This window comes from Oncorhynchus mykiss, chromosome 1, assembly GCF_057628025.1.
Source record: "Oncorhynchus mykiss isolate SJ-2025 chromosome 1, ASM5762802v1, whole genome shotgun sequence".
NCBI lineage: Eukaryota > Metazoa > Chordata > Actinopteri > Salmoniformes > Salmonidae > Oncorhynchus > Oncorhynchus mykiss.
This window is the reverse complement of record NC_143022.1, coordinates 47,651,304-47,669,293: the sequence shown is the minus strand read 5'-3', so window position 1 is coordinate 47,669,293 and position 17,990 is coordinate 47,651,304. Positions and strand designations below refer to the sequence as shown.

The window sequence follows — 17,990 nt, the reverse complement described above, 5'->3', positions numbered from 1 at the left end:
ATTCAGTTAATGCAAAGTTCGATAAAGCTCTGGAGGCATTGCAGTTGTGTTTGAAGCATCTGCACCCTTGTAAGTGAAGCGGGAGGAGCTGTGCACATTGTTGGGCTTCATGGCTGTGGCTACAGACCCACTGGAAATCAAGCTAGACAAAGAGCTGAGACCGTAAGAGTAATGCCCTGCTGGTAATCTATGAACGTTTGAACATCTTGGCCATGTACTGTTATAATCTCCACCCGGCACAGCCAGAAGAGGACTGGCCACCCCTCAGAGCCTGGTTCCTCTCTAGGTCTCTTCCTAGGTTCCTGCCTTCCTAGGGAGTTTTTCCTAGCCTTGATTGATTGATTGATTGATTGATTGACTGATTGATAATGCACATGGGTCAGTTACTGTTTCTGTAGGGAGTCAGAGCATTCTAATTCAGACCTTGATTAACCAGAATATATTCTGTTTCAAATTATGTTGGAATTGCTATCGTCATTATATGGTCTCATTTTCAGATTGAGAACAAAATGGTTATGAAGATAGCTTTTTCCAGAGCCATTATCCTCAGCAAATTTGCTAGCCAACGAGAAAGTGAACCTTCTGGGGCTGTTCATGCCGGACAATCATCATTATATTTTTAAGGTGTTCTTGTTTTGTAGACAGAGCAGGGACTGATTTATTTGGGTCCTTGAAAAGCTATATGAATGTTTCATTAACATTGTATGTTGTGAGAATTTCTCATGAACATGCGTTCATTACATCATTACATTTGACACATGGCTTAATTGAAAAAACGTCTGTTTCAGATACCAGAATCTTTGCACAAGCTGGTCAGAGACAAACTCGCCAGAGTTGTGCACGGGAAACAACCAGAGGTGAAATATATATCTGGCCGTAGTCTTTGTGGAGAGTGCTCTGACTCAGATGTCTCACATTTTGCTCGCTTTGTTATCCTTAGGCTCCACCTTCTGTCAGCAAGCCTCAACAAAGGCTTATTATACTCAAAGAAGGACTATGTTCAAAGAAGGACTATACTCAAAGAACAACAAATGAAGAGCTGTTTGCATTACGGAAGAACAAGCTTTTCACTACACCTGCAATAACATCTGCTAAAAACGTGTATGTGAGAAATGAAATTTGATTTGATGAAGGGCCAAATCAGAGGAGGCTGGTGGGGGGGGGGGGGGGCTTTAGGAGGAAGGGCTTCTTGTAATGGCTGGAATTGAATAAATTGAACAGTTTGCATATGTTTGATGTGTTTGATACCGTTCCATTGATTCCATTCCAGTCCTTGCAATGAACCCATCCAACTAGAACTCCTCCCACTCAGGACCGCCTCAAGCCTTTTGGGGGGCCTATGCGAGATTTGACGGTGGAGAGAAACATTTATGTTTTAAAGTTGATTTCCTGCAATTCTATACATTTTGCCATGTGGCGCAGAGAAAATGTTGCAGGTCAGGGCCTCTGGGCGGGTGCCATGCATGCTCGATAGGTATTCAACTGTGATTAAATTCCATCAGATAAAAAATGTCATGACATGCCTGATGGAAACAGAACATTTGACGGTAAACTTTCCAAATGTAGACAAAACTAAATACGCTAGTGAAGGTGGCCTCTTTTTGTCTGCAAAATTAATTATGAGAGAAATGTTGGTGGAAATGCTTTTATGCGAAAATATTTATATAATAACCCTCATATCGAAGTAAACTTGGAGTCACGCGATGACATGTTCTGTGACCCTCCAACTATGATTCGTTAGGAAATCATGCACTTTATTCGGCAACAAATGAAATAAGTTATAATGAACTTCACAGGGTGGTGAAGTGCCAGGTGATGAGCTTGATGCTCCTTTCCAATAATTATTGAGGGTCTTATGCTGGTGACGTGATGACAATCGATGCTTGGCTACCATTTGACAAATAAAAATATCTTGCTCTTTTGTCCATAATAATATTATCATGTATAGTGCATTTTGAAAGTATTCAGACCCCTAAACATTTTCCACATTTTGTTACGTTTCTAAAACAGATGACATAAAAAAGGTCTCTCATCAATTTACACACAATACCCTATAATGACAAAGTCAGAACAGGTTTTTAGAAACTTTAGCAAATGTATAAAGAAAAAAGATTAAAAAAAGACCTTAAAAACTCAAAATTCAGCTCAGGTGCATGCTGTTTCCATTGATCATCCTTGAGATGTTTCTACAACTTGATTGGAGTCCACTTGTGCTAAATTCAATTGATTGGACATGATTTGAAAAAGGCACACACCTGTCTATACAAGGTCCCACAGTTGACAGTGCATGTCAGAGCAAAAACCAAGCCATGAGGTCAAAAGAATTGTCCGTAGAGCTCCGAGACAGGATTGGGTCGAGGCACAGATCTCGGGAAGGGTACCCAAGAACACAGTGGCCTCCATTATTATCAAATGGAAGAAGTTTGGAACCACCAAGACTCTTCCTAGAGCTGGCCACCCGGCCAAACTGAACAATCAGGGGAGAAGGGCCATGGTCAGGGAGGTGACCAAGAACCCGATGGTCACCCTGACAGTGCTCCAGAGTTCCTCTGTGGAGATGGGAGAACCTTCTAGAAGGACGACCATCCCTGAAGCACTCCACCAATCAGGCCTTTATGGTAGTGGGCAGACGGAAGACACTCCTCAGTAAAAGGCATATGACAGCCCGCTTGGAGTTTGTCAAAGGAACCTAAAGGACTCAGACCATGAGAAACACGTCTCTGGTCTTATGAAACCAAGATTTAACTCTTTGGCCTGAATGCCAAGCATCATGTCTAGAGGAAACCTGGCACCATACCTACGGGGAAGCATGGTGGCGGTATCAAAGACTAGTCAAGATCGAGGAAAAGATGAACAGAGTAAAGTACAGAGAGATCCTTGATGAAAACCTGCTCCAGAGCGCTCAGGAGTGGCTTCGGGACAAGTCTCTGACTGTCCTTGACTGGTTTGGAATACTTATGCAAATGTGATACTTCAGTCTTTTTCTATTTGTTTTTATACATTTGCAAACATTTCTGGGATATTATGGGGTATAGTGTGTAGATTGATGAGGGGAAAAAACGATTTCATCCATTTTAGAATAAGGCTGTTACGTAACAAAATCTGGAAAGGGGTCTGAATACTTTCCAAATGCACTGTATGTCCTTTGCATAGAGTAGATCAGGCTGTTGATTGTGACCTGTGGAATGTTGTCCCACTAGTCTTCAATGGCTGTGTAAAGTTGATGGATATTGGCAGGAACTGGAACATGGTGTCATACACATTGATCCAGAGCATCCCAAACATGCTCAATGGGTGACATATCTTGTGAGTATGCAGGCCATGGAATAACTGGGACATTTTCAGCGTCCAGGAATTGCGTACAGATCCTTGTGACATGGGGCCTTGCATTATCATTCTGAAACATGAGGTGATGGCGGCGGATGAATGGCACGACAATGGGCCTCAGGATCTCATCATGGTATCTCTGTGCATTCAAATTGCCATAGATAAAACACAATTCTGTTCTTTGTCAGTAGCTTATCCCTGCCCATACCATAACAGCACCACCACCGGGGGGCAATGTTGACATCAGCAAACTGCTCGGCCACACAACGCCATCTGCGTTGTCATCTGCCCGTTACAGTTGAAACCGGCATTCATCTTTGAAGAGCACACATTTCCAGTGTGCCAGTAGCCATCGAAGGTGAGCATTTGCCCACTGAAGTCTTTTATGACGCCTAACTGCAGTCTGGTCAAGACCTTGGTGAGGACTATGAGCACGCAGATGAGCTTCCCTGAGACGGTTTCTGACAGTTTGTGACGGAATTCTTCGGTTGTGCATAGGGCAGTTGGGGTGACCGTTTTACCGTCACATCGGCAGTCATTAGTCATGACCGCAGTAAAATTCCACATGACCTTGAGTCACGTAATCTCCTCTTATGCACTCTGGACATGCTTTGGTTGTACCCAACTCATGACCTGAGCTAATGGCCTGGTACTCAGAGCTCTATTGTCCATCTAACCACTCTGACATCAATGCAAATGGGATCAAAAATCACATCCAACACTTATCAAAACAGTATCCTGCTTTTAAAACTCATTTTGCTGTGATGATCAATTTGAAGAAAGAAGTTCAATATTGTGGATGTTGTTTCATAGCCTAACACAACGAAATGGACAGGGGATTTAAAAAAAAATATTTTTATAATTAATTGGGTGGCACATTAGCTTTAGCTACACAGAATTTCTCACCACCATGCATTTCCATCTCCTCCTCTCTCCCCTTTATTCCTTTATAGAGCGTGCAGAAGGGCTGTCAACTGTTTAGTGAAATATGTTTCGTTGCGAAAACATGTTACCGTCGATGTTCCCAAACAGACTTCACTTGGTTTCCCAAATTAAGCACTGGGTAGCTGCAGGAACAGGGTTGGAGAGCCCATGGCATACTGAGTTTCAGCAGCATACCACCCTGCGGCCCACTGATGGCTTGCCTCTGAAGCTAAGCAAGGTTGGTCCTGGTCAGTCACTCCCTGGATGGGACACCAGATGCTGCTGGAAGTTAAAAATATATATATATATATAAATTCCACACGGTAGTGATTGGGGACATTGCCCTGTGTAGGGTGCTGTCTTTCAGATGGGACGTTAAATGGTTGTCTTGACTCTCTGTGGTCACTAAAGATCCCATGATACTTATCGTAAGAGTAGGGGTGAAATGCCACGTTCAAAACAACTGGGAACTCAAAAAAATACAAGGTCAAATCATGACGTCAGTGATATTCAGGTCGGAAAGTCAGAGCTCTAGAAAGAAGAAGAAGTTCCCGAGTTGGTTGACAATTCAAATAGATTTTTACCAGTCGGAGCTAGTTTTTTTCTGAGTTCCCAGTTGTTTTGAATACACTGAAGTCTGAGATTTATTTTTGAGCGTATGTAACATTTCTGGAATCTTTTACTTCAGCTCATGAAACATGGGACCAACACTTGACATGTTGCGTTCATAATTTGATTCAGTGTATATTTAATAATTTTGGTCGGGGGCCACCTAGCGGCCGGGGTTCCTAAGCGACCGATTATGCCTGGAATCGGCCCTGCACCCACCATCCTCCACTGATCCAAAGTACTCTGCCAAAGAGAAGAAATGCATCCTTTATATGTCTGCTGTCAGTGTGTAGCCAGTTTCAATGTTGTCAAAAGATCACACTTTGTACATGTTTGTATAGGCCTAGGATAAACTTTGTAAACATGCATTATGAATTGCATTTAAATAATCCACGTTTTTTAATGCATGGAGATGGATGGTATTTGAATTTAACTCGAGTGGGAGAACTCTGCTTGCATCAGTCTTATTTTACTTTAAGTTTCCGTGTTTTTGTGTTGAGGGACACATTGCAGTCATAAACATTGTAGCCATCTTCCATCTGATAATTTATTTAGCAGGGACCTCACGACGAGTTCGACGTCACTTTGGCCCAACCCACTGCCGGAAGACTTCTCTTCATTTTCACCAGAGATCAACAACGCATTTAGCTAGCAATGTAACTTCCTTCACCATGCCAGAAGTACACTTTGATTAGGTAACCAAATTGATTCTAATTCTTTTACATGTAACATTAGCTAGCCTGGCTTCGATTCAACCAAGATAGTTTTTACATTGTGCTGTAAAAAAACTCTTGGTTGCACTGAAGCTATAGTTAGCCTAGCAGCCAGCTGATGAAAGTCAGGCAGTAGGTAACGAATCGCTTTGTCACACGTTATTGTTTTGTTGTCAGCCAGCAGAGAGACGACTACTCCATCACTCGACTGTCCATTCACTTCAGGTCTGGCAAAAGTCGGACCGAAGAAATCTACCCTGCAAGCTAGCTAACCACAGTATACGGTATGTTGCTCACAATAATATAGTGTTTTTGCTTGCTAGCTCATGACGTAAATTAGGCTGTCTCTGCTGTCGAGGTGTAAGGACTCGGTGATGTCATTGAAATCACACTATTGGTTTAGCCTTGACAGAACTGTGCATCATTTGTTATGCGCCAGTGATCTTATGACCAAACGCCACAGAGCTCTGATTGTTTTTGTTTGCAATCACACCATTAGGATGGTGCGATGTCCTGGCTTCCTTAGGTTGTCTTAATTAATGCTTGTGTTGGCGTCAGGTTGTCTTAACATCAGCATGTTACCATGGTTACTCCATGCTATCAGTCTGAAAGACGTCGCTGTAAAAATAAAAATTAACGCAGTAGTCTGTCTCTACAAGCCAGAATGTTGAATACGGTGATATTTAAACGTACTTTATCGGTTGTCCGTGCTGTTGGTCCTTTTGGAGGTAGGAGATAACCACAGGAAAGTGTTGTTTACCCGAGTTTTTTGCGGCGCCGTTAGGTTCTGTTGCTTGCTTGTGTTTTCCATCTCCTGATGCATTTCACGTGGTGCACAGTATGTAAACAATAGCCGAATGTAACCAAATGTTCTCGACCAAAGCTCTTCCCTTGCAATCAGCTGATTGTGTGGGAATTTGCCGGATGATTGTGTGGGACACCTTTTGGTCTGTGCTTTGGTTAAACTCGGCTATTGTTGACATATTGTGCAAATCGCGTGTGAATTGCGGCAGCATTGAAAATACAAACCGATTTACAGGCCATGTACTGAAAGTAGTGTTAACAACACTACTCTGTGGCTATTTTGGCTCAGATGACCTCCTACATAAGGACAAAATCTGCGGACCACGTGTGAAGTATGTTCAAGGGAAGTTTATTCTACAGTCTGACTTGTGATGGGACTGTACACAAAAAGTGAGCCTACGTGTTAGAGACGAGAGAGGAGTCTTCCACTCTCTGATTCGTAGAGGCGGGTGGTCAGCCATCACACAACGGAAAGTATTTGAATATGTTTCTTATCCTAATTTATCCCAACTTACATTTTTCAGTCCCGGGACTCAAGTGAGAGGAGCAACATGCCCAAGGACTCTGACAAACCTGGGGGTGGAGAGGACAGAACTGACTCCTCTGAACAGTCCCATAGTAAGAGAGTCTGGAGAGGCACACCTAGTCCTCACAGAGGGAACACCCCACAATGTGAGTAGCACCTACAGGGTGGGAACTAGATGGTATACAGTTTCAAACATAATTTACTTTTTGTAGCAGGTTAGGAAATGTGGGTTAAGGTTAGGACAATGGTTAGGTTTAGGGTTAAAATAAAAAAAAATCTCCCTGAAACGACAAAAAAATATGATTTTGACAATTTATGTGTCTAGCTACAACCCAGCTTCCTTAATGGTTCAAAAGCAGGTGTACTATTTGAAGGCTTGAAGTCTAAAACTAAAATATGTAATTTAAGTATAAGTTGGTCCACATCCCTTTTTAGAGCTACTTAACCTGTTGCCATTGCTCCCCTGTTTCACAGCCAGCCCACCAAGATTTGTGTCAGCGGAGGAGCTCATGGAGACGGCGAAAGGTGTGACCAACATGGCCCTGGCCCATGAGATCGTAGTGAATACTGACTTCCAGGTGAAGCCGTCAGAGCCAGCAGAAGGAAGGTGAGCTCAATGGGTAGTCTTATAGAAGTGGATGTCACTATGTATTCTGATTGCTGTGCCATGCACAATTATAAGACCTGATGTACTGATGCTATCATCCACAATTTTGTAAATATACTGTTTTTGCATTTTGAATTGCCATTTAAGTGTTTATTCTTGCTATGCTCCCAGTTTGGAAAAAAGGGTGAAGGATATTATGCATAAAGCATTCTGGGACGTTCTGGAGGGACAACTGAGTGAGAACCCGCCATCATATAATCACGCCATCAAACTTCTTGCTGAGATCAAAGAGGTAAGACAGCTGTTGCTAGGCCATAGATGCAGTAAAGAGGTCTACGGACCGCAGACCGTGGGGGATAGAAGAATGACGCCTGATTGGCATACATTCAACAATTCTGATCGAACAAAGTAAATATTCGTCAAGTCCGTCACGATTAATGTACGGTATCAGGCCCAAAGGGTGGTTGCTAAAGTCCTATTTGAATATATCTTCGCTGCATAACATTTAGTAGTGCCTTTTCAGGTTTAGAAAAAGTGACTGCTAAATGCTAACTCCAGTTCGTATGAGCTGGTAGCATAGCTAGCATGGAGAGGTCATAGGGTGGTATTCAAAGTCGTTTTTTAACTGTAACTGCAGTTGATTGGTGACAATGACATGAATATGTTTTGGGGTTGAAGGCCATACAAGCATCAGATTTTTACCTCAAGTGCGAAATTCACGTACAGTATAAACAATAGCCTAAATGTAGGCAAATTTGGCTGGAGTGCAATGAGGAGATTCGTGATCTTCCCCCCCACGGCATCTTTCCCCCACATGTTTCCATATTTCCTATTCTTATTTCTCGTTTTTTTATTTTTCTTCTAGTAATACATTGTTTTTGATTGTTGGGTTTTGAGTTTTCAAGAAAGGCATTTCACTGTACCTGTGCATGTGACATTACATCTTGAAACTTGTTTTGGTCGAATTCCATTGACCTCTTTACCGCATCAATGTTTTATCATTCAGAAGAGCAATTTTCATTAAACGGTCACTTTCTCTACCATTATAGACCCTGCTGTCCTTTCTGCTTCCGGGTCATGGTCGGTTGAGGGGGCGAATTGAGGAGGTGCTAGACCTCTCTCTGATCCAGCAGCAGGCAGAGAACGGAGCTCTGGACATCAGTAAGGTGGTTGAGTTTGTCATTGGTATGATGGGTTCACTCTGCGCTCCGAGCCGGGACGAGGAAATCAGGAAGCTTCGGGAAATCACAGATCTTGTGCCTTTATTAAAGTAAATCGGCAGTCATTTCTTTTTAGTGCTGTAATGGGGTTATGTTTTGAATGGTATGTTAACGTGACACAATTGATGTCTCCCTCTTTTTGTCATTCTAACATACAGCCTTATTTTGCTAAGATTTGTGCTTGGAATGTCTTCATCCCTGTCACTACTTTAAAATTGTCATACTCTCTCTCATAGGGCGATATTTCCAGTGATGGATAAAATGAAACTTGATATGGCCAATTTTGCAGTCAGCAGTATTCGACCCCACCTCCTGCAGCAATCCGTTGAGTACGAACGGAAGAAATTCCAGGAGTTTGTTGAAAAACAACCCAGTAAGGAGGACATCATTATTTATTTATTTATTTTATTTTACCTTTATTTAACCAGGTAGGCAAGTTGAGAACAAGTTCTCATTTACAATTGCGACCCGGCCAAGATAAAGCAAAGCAGTTCGACAGATACAACGACACAGAGTTACACATGGAGTAAAACAAACATACAGTCAATAATACAGTATAAACAAGTCTATATACAATGTGAGCAAATGAGGTGAGAAGGGAGGTAAAGGCAAAAAAGGCCATGGTGGCAAGGTAAATACAATATAGCAAGTAAAACACTGGAATGGTAGTTTTGCAATGGAAGAATGTGCAAAGTAGAAATAAAAATAATGGGGTGCAAAGGAGCAAAATAAATTAAATAAATTAAATACAGTTGGGAAAGAGGTAGTTGTTTGGGCTAAATTATAGGTGGGCTATGTACAGGTGCAGTAATCTGTGAGCTGCTCTGACAGTTGGTGCTTAAAGCTAGTGAGGGAGATGGCGTCTCGCATCACATTACTGGTTGCTTCAGTCATCACTGGTTGAACAAAATCCTACCTAAGCTATGCTGTGCTGGCTCTTACTGTAGATGATGTAACTGTTTGTGGAGTAACATGCAGACTTTTTCAGACGCCTTAGACTTTACTGAGAAGTGGCTTCAAGACTCTGCTAAATCAGTACTTCATGAAGATCAAGCGGGTGGTGCGGGTGGTTTACCCACTCCTCTCGCTGTGCACAACCATGCTTACCTGTGTCTGCTTAAATGGAACCACGCCTCTGATCCTTTCCCTGAGGTAGGCTTGTCTGTCATACACCTTACACAGGCCTAACAGTGGTTAATAATCCTTAAGTCTATTGATGCACCTGTGTGTCGTAAGTAACATAATCAATATAAAAAATCCCATTAAAATCCATCAGTTTAAGGTAGAGATATCAGTTTTTTTGGCTGCGCCTGGATCCACAGCATTCGCCAATGTTGGCCTTCCGCATCTGCGGTGGAAGGGGGCTGAGTTACAGCGGTATTCAGACCATGAAACAATCCAGATCATCTCACGAAAACATCTGTAGCATCTGAATTGTAACGCTTATCTGCCAACTTCTGTCTGTAACGTCCAAACCGTTTGGGCTACAAACTAATATGACCCCATGGGACTCGTCTGAAGGTAACCCATACAAATGAATGGAAGTATGGAGGTCGTTTTGTGCCAACAATAATAAGGGGTTAAGTACTGTATGTCAAAAAAAACAACAATATTTCCTGAGCTTTCTTATATTTCCTAGATAAAGGACAGACACTTCAAAACCTTATTCCTTATTATTTCTTTTTTGACTGTCTTTTTTTTTTTGTTGCCATTTATGAATGTTTTTCTTCAATGCGTTACTATGGGATATAGTAGTAAAGGCCAAATTCAATATTCAGATCTATATATATATTTATTTATACCTAAAGTGGTCTTAAAATTCCAAATCAAATCATCACTTTTTTATATGTTCTCAGACTCTTCTCATGGACCAGGTGCGTTTCCAGGAAATGCAGCAGGACTTGGAGCAGCTGGTTCTGGTGGCGTCTGTGCTGCTCATAGTGTACAACACCACGGGAGAGGCCATCTCAGGCCTGCCAGGCCTTATGGACAGACTGAAGAGGACCATCGGGGTTCTGCTCACAGAGATGCACATGCCGTAAGTACACATTTAAACACACACCGTTGGAATGATCATACACACCCTTGAATATACTCATAACCATGGTCTACGACATTAGGCATAGTGACTACTCTTGTTTGTCATACATTTAAAAAGAAATACATGTATATATTTCACCTTTTTTTAACCAGGTAGGCTAGTTGAAATAACGTAATACCCAGAGCTCTCATTCATTGAATTTATGAACTCGCCCAACTCTTAACTTTGGTCTGAAGGTCTTTCATTGCAGATGAAGCCTTGGCTACCATTGGAGAGAGGATGTGTGTGGAGCTAAGTGGACGTCTGTCTGAGCATGGCTTCTCCCCGTTCTCCACCAACCGGCAGAGCATTCTGAAAGGCCAAATCTCGGCTGTTACTCTCCCAGACAACGCCATCCGCAGGCTTATAGGTAATCTAACCATAGTTGAATGTATTTTGCCAATCCCATTCCCCTGAATGAAGTTCTGTGCAAAATATAGTTTGGGTCTGTATCTGTCTATTCTTTGATCATCGTTTACATGTGTGGTCATGCCAATGACATGATCTGCTTTTGATGATAGCATACCTAGTTTGTTGCTCTACTGTGTCACTTTAACCCTCTGAGCATGAACATTCTTTCCTTACTCAGGCTCACGCATCCAGACTTACCTGCTTGCCTTCCTGGAGTCCAGTCACAGGAGTGCTCCAACCCTGCCAGGGGGCTTAGCTCCAGTCAGCAAAGAGCTGGAAGAGATTGCCATGAAGTTTGGCCGTCTGGTCCACTTCAACAAGTTGGTTTATTCCCCTTTCTACCAAAAAATCCTTCAGGAGATTGTGCAAGAAGGAGAAAGTAATGACACCTAGGCTTTAACACTGAACTGTTAATTAAAATGGGATCACTGTAGGTTATCCATGCTTTCCATTGTATGGCTAAAGATAATGTAATAATGACAGTATTGTACAATGCCAGTATTAATTGATATCAAAATACTTATACAACAAGCGCTGTTGCATTCACATGTTACTTATTTGATGATGGTGTGTCTGTTTCTGGATTGGTACAACAAACACGGGTAAAAAAAAAAAGGAATAACACAAAACTGCATGTTTTCTTTTACTTGCATTAAATAAGGAGTTCTGTGATAGCATCTGGAAACTATTTGGTAACTGGCTACTCATGAATTGAATTGTTTAAAAAACATATACAACAAGATGTAGAATTTATTCCCAGAAGATAACACTAAAAAGTATTCCTTAATACACGTTTCCAAAGTGGTCCTTGATGGTAAAGGTGAGAACCTAAGAGGACTTTTTGTGTAGAGGCCCCCCTTGTTGGATATTTATTTCCACTGTAAACTGCTATGTATACTGTAAAGCACACATCGCTACCTAGGTTTCCATCCAATTGGCGACAGAGTTTCATGCGAATATTCTAAAATCTGCATAAAACAATATGCGCATTTTCCCACCAGACATGTGTTCCCATCAGATTGACAGATAAAAGGCCGTGCGTGATGATGTAGTGCAACTAAACATAGCTTTTGTGGTTAAATTCCCACGTACTGAATACATTTTTTTTTTAAAACAAGTTAGTTGGGTTTCCAGCGCATTTTCAACTCTACAGATGGTTTTCACAAAGAAAGTGTTGGATTATATAGTGAGTGTGCCCACTCTGGTATTGGCATTGCTGTTGGCTAGAGCGCATGTATAGTTTACATGATGAGATTATTAGGACAAAATAGCGAGATTATATGTCAAACAGCAGCCAAGCATCGATGATCATGTCACCAGAATGAGACCCTCAATATTTATTGGAAAGGAGCATCAAGCTCATCACCTTGCACTTTCACCACCCTGTGAAGTTCATTATAATTGATTTAATCTGTAGCCTAATAAACTGCATGCTTTCCCTACGAGTCGTAGTGGGAGGACCACAACATGTCATCGTTTGACTCCAAGTTTACTTCGATGTGATGGTTATTATATCAATATTTGCGCATAAAAGTGTTTCCATTGATATCTCTCCCATAATTCATTGTACCAACACAAATCCCACCATGTCTAGCGTATTTAGTTTTGTCAACATTTGGAAAGTTCACTGGAAAATTGTCTGTTTCCATAAGACCTGTCATAACATTTTTGTTATCTGACATGTACTTTGCATAAAAAGGTTGGATGGGAACCTGGTTATTGACAGTGATCATGATTGGTGCCTTGCATACCTTCATGTGACCAGATGTAGATTCATGATTTGGTAATTGTTTAAACATGTTAACAATTTTTCCTGAAAGGACAAAAGGTAATACTGAACCATACAATCAATCAAATGTATTTATAAAGCCCTTTTTACATCAGCAGATGTCACAAAGTGCTATACATAAACCCAGCCTAAAACGCCAAACCGCAAGCAATGCAAATGTAGAAGCACGCTGGCAGGATCCTAGGAAGAAACGTAGAGGAACCAGGCTCAAATGGGTGACCAGTCCTCTTCTGGCTGTGCCAGGTGGAGATTATAAGGGTACATAGCCATTAAGGCCAGATTGGTCTTCAGTATGTTGAAATGTTCATAGATGACCAGCTGGGTCAAATAATAATCACAGTGGTTGTAGAGAGGTTGCAACAGTTCAGTACCTCAGGAGTAAATGTCAGTTGGCTTGTCATAGCCAAGCATTCAGCAGTGGTGTTAAGTACTTAGGTTTTTTGGGGGGTATACTATTTATATTTTTGACAACTTTTACTTCACTACATTCCTAAAGAAAATAATGTACTTTTTTCTCCATATATTTTCCCTGACACCCAAAAGTACTCATTACATTTTGACAGGAAAATTATCCAATTTTACGCAAGAGAAGATCCCTGCTCATCCCTACTGCGTCCGATCTGGCGGTCTCACTAAATACATGCTTCATTTGTAAATTATGTCAGTGTCGGAGTGTGCCCAAGGCTATCTGTCTGCTTTGCTTACTATAAGGAATTTGATACTTAAGTATATTTAAAACCAATAATTTTAGACTTTTACTCAATTATTATTTTAATGAGTGACTTTCACTTTTACTTGAGTCATTTTATATTAAGGTACCTTTACCTTTACTCAAGTATGACGTTTGAATACTTTTCCACCACTGGCATTCAGAGGTTGAGACAGCAGATATGGTCGAGATATGGAGAGTGAGAGAGTCTAAAACACCATGTTTTTACAAGCGCTGTTTGCTTTTTGGCAAACCAGGTTTCCATCCAACCTTTTTATGTGAGTAAAGTACATGTTGGGGGAAAAAAAATGTAATGACAGGCCTGATGGAAACAGCAAATTTGTCTGTAAACTTTTCATATCTCGACAAAACAAAATACGCTAGACAAGAGGTGGGGGATCTTTTTGTGTCTAAAATGTATTATGTGAGAAATGGCAGTGGAAATGTTTTTATATGCAAATATTGATACAATAACCATCATATTGGAGTCACGTAATGATCTTTTGTGATCCTCCCACTACGAGTCAGGAAAGCATGCAATTTATTGGTTAGGCTACATAAAATACAAATTATTCAAATTTATTTTGCCTTTATTTAACAAAGTAGGCCAGTTGAGAACAAGTTCTCATTTACAACTGCGACCTGGCCAAGATAAAGCAAAGCAATGCGACACAAACAACAACACAGAGTTACACATGGAAAAACAAACTTACAGTCAATAACGCAATAGAAAAATCTATATACAGTGTGTGCAAATGAGGTAAGATTAGGGAGGTAAGGCAATAAATAGGCCATAATGGCGAAGTAATTACAATTTAGCAATTAAACACTGGAGTGATAGATGTGCAGAAGATGAATGTGAAAGTAGAGATACTGGGGTGCAATGGAGCAAAAAAACAATATGGGGATGAGGTAGTTGGATGAGCTATTTACAGATGGGCTATGTACAGGTGCAATGATCTGTGAGCTGCTCTGACAGCTGATGCTTAAAGTTAGTGAGTCTCCAGCTTCAGTGATTTTTGCAATTCATTCCAATCATTGGCAGCAGAGAACTGAAAGGAAAGGCGCCAAAGGAGTAATAGGCTTTGGGGGTAACCAGTGAAATATACCTGCTGGAGCGCATGCTACGGGTGGGTGCTGCTATGGTGAACAGTGGGCTGAGATAAGGCGGGGCTTTACCTAGCAGACTTATAGATGACCTGGAGCCAGTGGGTTTGGCGACGAATATGAAGCGAGGGTCAGCCAACGAGAGCATACAGGTCTCAGTAGTGGGTAGTATATGGGGCTTTGGTGACAAAACAGATGGCACTGTGATAGACTGCATCCAATTTGCTGAGTAGAGTGTTTCAGGGGCTATTTTGTAAATGACATCGCCGAAGTCAAGGATCGGTAGGATAGTCAGTTTTACAAGGTATGTTTGGCAGCATGAGTGAAGGATGCTTTGTTGTGAAATAGGAAGCCGATTCTAGATTTCATTTTGGATTGGAGACCGATGAAAGTTATGAACTTCACTGGGTGGTGAAAGTGCACGGTGATGAGCTTGATGCTCATTTCCAATACCTATCGGGGGTCTTAATTCTGTTGACATGATAATTGATGCTTGTCTGCCGTTTGACAAATGAAAATAATATCTCGCTCTTTTGTCCATAATAATCTTATCATGTAGTAGGCTATACCCACACTGTATCTGCGAGTGCGAGCTGTTGGCTAGAGCGCCCATGCACTTGCCAGAATGGGACATTCGCAATGTTACACCAACATTTTTGTGACAAAACCATCAGTAGAGTTGCAAATGCGATGGAAATGTTTTAATCGCCACTCCGTCATTTGGCACGGCCATTTATTGGCCACTTGCCAATTGGATGGAAACGTCTGTGGTGGGAAAATGTACATATTGTTTTTAAGACTGTTTGAATATTGGCATTTAAAATCTGTCCCCAATTGGATGGAAACCTAGCTATAGATGCAGATAAAACCAGTCGTGCATGCAAATGTGTATATACTGTAAGAGCTTGATGTTACTGTTTAACTTATTGTTTTCTCAACATCTACTGCATGTCCATCGACCTTTTGACTCATTCCATGCAACATTAACGCTCCTTCAATGCATAGCTGTGGGAAATAGGGGTGCCGAGGGTGCTGCAGCACCCCCTGAAAAAGCTGGGGGGAAAAAAATTGATTAATTAAAATATACACTACCAATGAAAAGTTTGGACACCTACTCATTCAAGGGTTTTTCTTTATTTGTACTATTTTCTACATTGTAGAATAATAGTGAAGACATCAAAACTAACACATATGGAATCATGTAGTATCTAAAATAGTGTTAAACAAATCAAAATATATTTTAGATTCTTCAAAGTAGCCACCCTTTGCATTGACAGCTTTGCATACTCTTGGCATTCTCTTAACCAGCTTCACCTGGAATGCTTTTCCAGCAATCTTGAAGGAGTTCCCACATATGCTGTGCACTTGTTGGCTGCTTTTCCTTCACTCTGCGGTCCAACTCATCCCAAACCATCTCAATTGGGTTGAGATCGGGTGATTGTGGAGGCCAGGTCATCTGATTCAGCACTCCATCACATTTTTGCAAAAAACTCAAATCTCTTTTTGCCTTGTTATTATGGGGTATTGTGTGTAGATTGATAAGGGGAAAAACAACAACAATTGAATCAATTTTAGAATAAGGCTGTAACATAACAAAATGTGGAAAAAGAAGTCAAAGGGTCTGAATACTTTCTGAGTGCACTGTAAGTATTTTCTTTTTTTGTGGCAGGTATCCTAGTTGTTAAGAGTGTTTGCCTAGTAAAAGAAAGGTCGCTGGTTGGAATCCCAAAGCCGATTAGGTGAAAAATCTGTTGATTTGCCCTTGATTTGCCCACGTAACCCCAATTGCTACTGTACGTTTCTCTGGATAAGAGAGTCTGCTAAGTGACTCAAATGTAATGATCAGCTCGTCAAAAATTGAAGGATGCAAACTTGAAACCACTTTTCATGACAATTTAGCCCACGGCGTAAAGCTCCTGGACAGCAGTAGTTGAGTAGCCTGATTATCCATTCCATATTGTCCATTTTACTTTGACCTGTCCTGTTTTTAGGATCTGTTTTTTGTCAACTTGTCAGCAATGTTTATTTTTTAATTTTTTTATTGGGCACCATTTATGTTAGACACATCATGCCGATTTCAGATCAAATAGCCTGTCTCATTACATTGTCGTACAATTTTATCTCCAGCCTGTAGGCCACAGAAAAGGCCGCATACTCTTTCTACCATATTTGATATCTGCTATGATTTATGTCAGATTATTTGTTGTTGTTGGCGGAACGTTGGAGAGTGGCAGTGATGCAGTTGTCCAACAGCACCATGGAGACGCATGCTGGGAATGGACAAGCAACATTTCTTGCGCCCCTGCCTTTGACAAAGTGGCCACTGTGTATTACACGGCGGCATCAGCACTCACTTAAAAAGCCCATATGCCACAGGTTGAGAGAAATTGTCATTGTTTTTGGGCAGAATTATGTGAGGTTTTTATGTGTTGTTGAAGGTGTGTCTTGATCAGTTTAGCTCAGAAATTGCCACCTTCAATCTGCCGCCGTAGGCATAATCCTGCCTAATGAGCGGACAGGCCTTGCCTGTATTAGTGGACGGATACAGCAGTCTGTAACACCAGAAGAAATGTTTTTCTCCCAAATTTGCAGCACTCCCACCCCCAAACATCTTCCCGTGGCTATGTATTGTTACATAAAGTGTTATCACATCAATGTTATTTATTTTGTGTAAGGCTGTAATTACCTATCAGCAATGTTAAGCACCGAACATGAAGCACTCAATAAATCCTGTGAATATTTATTTGTTTTCAGGTTTGTGTTGGTTGTCAAGCCTTTGCTGAATTTAGTTTGCAGCCTTTTTGTGACTTTGATATGATTAGGATCTTCATTAGCTGTCGCCATTGGCGTCGGCTAGTCTTACTGGCGTCCGACACATAAGGAAAAAGACATTACAGACAAAATAATACAATTTACATACATTTAAAAACATGAACGCGTGTGCGTGCCTGCATCTATTAGTTAGCCCATATGCCACTGGTTGAGAGAGATTGTCATTGTTTTTGGTCAGAATTAAGTGAGGTTTGTATGTGTTGTTGAAGGTGCGTCTTGGTAAGTTTAGCTCAGAAAATGCCACCCTCTTCAGTCTGCCGCATTATCCTGCCTAATGAGCGGACAGGCCTTACCTGTATTAGTGGACGGATACAGCATAAATGTCAGTACAT

At 41.2% G+C, this 17,990-nt stretch overlaps 1 protein-coding gene and 1 long non-coding RNA gene across 3 annotated transcripts in view; one reads left to right on the top strand and one right to left on the bottom strand.

Moving 5' to 3' along the window:
* The window catches only part of LOC149985523 (uncharacterized), a 509,038-nt gene that overhangs the window by 104,419 nt on the left and 386,629 nt on the right, over nt 1-17,990 (bottom strand). The window lies entirely within an intron of this gene.
* Nucleotides 5,416-17,569, top strand: tcp11l1 (t-complex 11, testis-specific-like 1). Of its 2 annotated transcripts, none has more exons than XM_021603103.3 (11): nt 5,416-5,555; nt 5,755-5,857; nt 6,902-7,049; nt 7,378-7,510; nt 7,682-7,802; nt 8,560-8,780; nt 8,967-9,103; nt 9,719-9,882; nt 10,587-10,768; nt 11,008-11,180; nt 11,400-17,569. In XM_021603103.3, the coding sequence occupies exons 3-11, from the start codon at nt 6,929-6,931 to the stop codon at nt 11,612-11,614; spliced, it is 1,467 nt and encodes a 488-aa protein (XP_021458778.1). In that variant the 5' UTR covers nt 5,416-5,555; nt 5,755-5,857; nt 6,902-6,928; the 3' UTR covers nt 11,615-17,569. The 2 variants fall into 2 exon arrangements, with proteins under 2 accessions (XP_021458778.1, XP_021458770.1); XM_021603095.3 differs by having other exon boundaries at nt 5,751-5,857.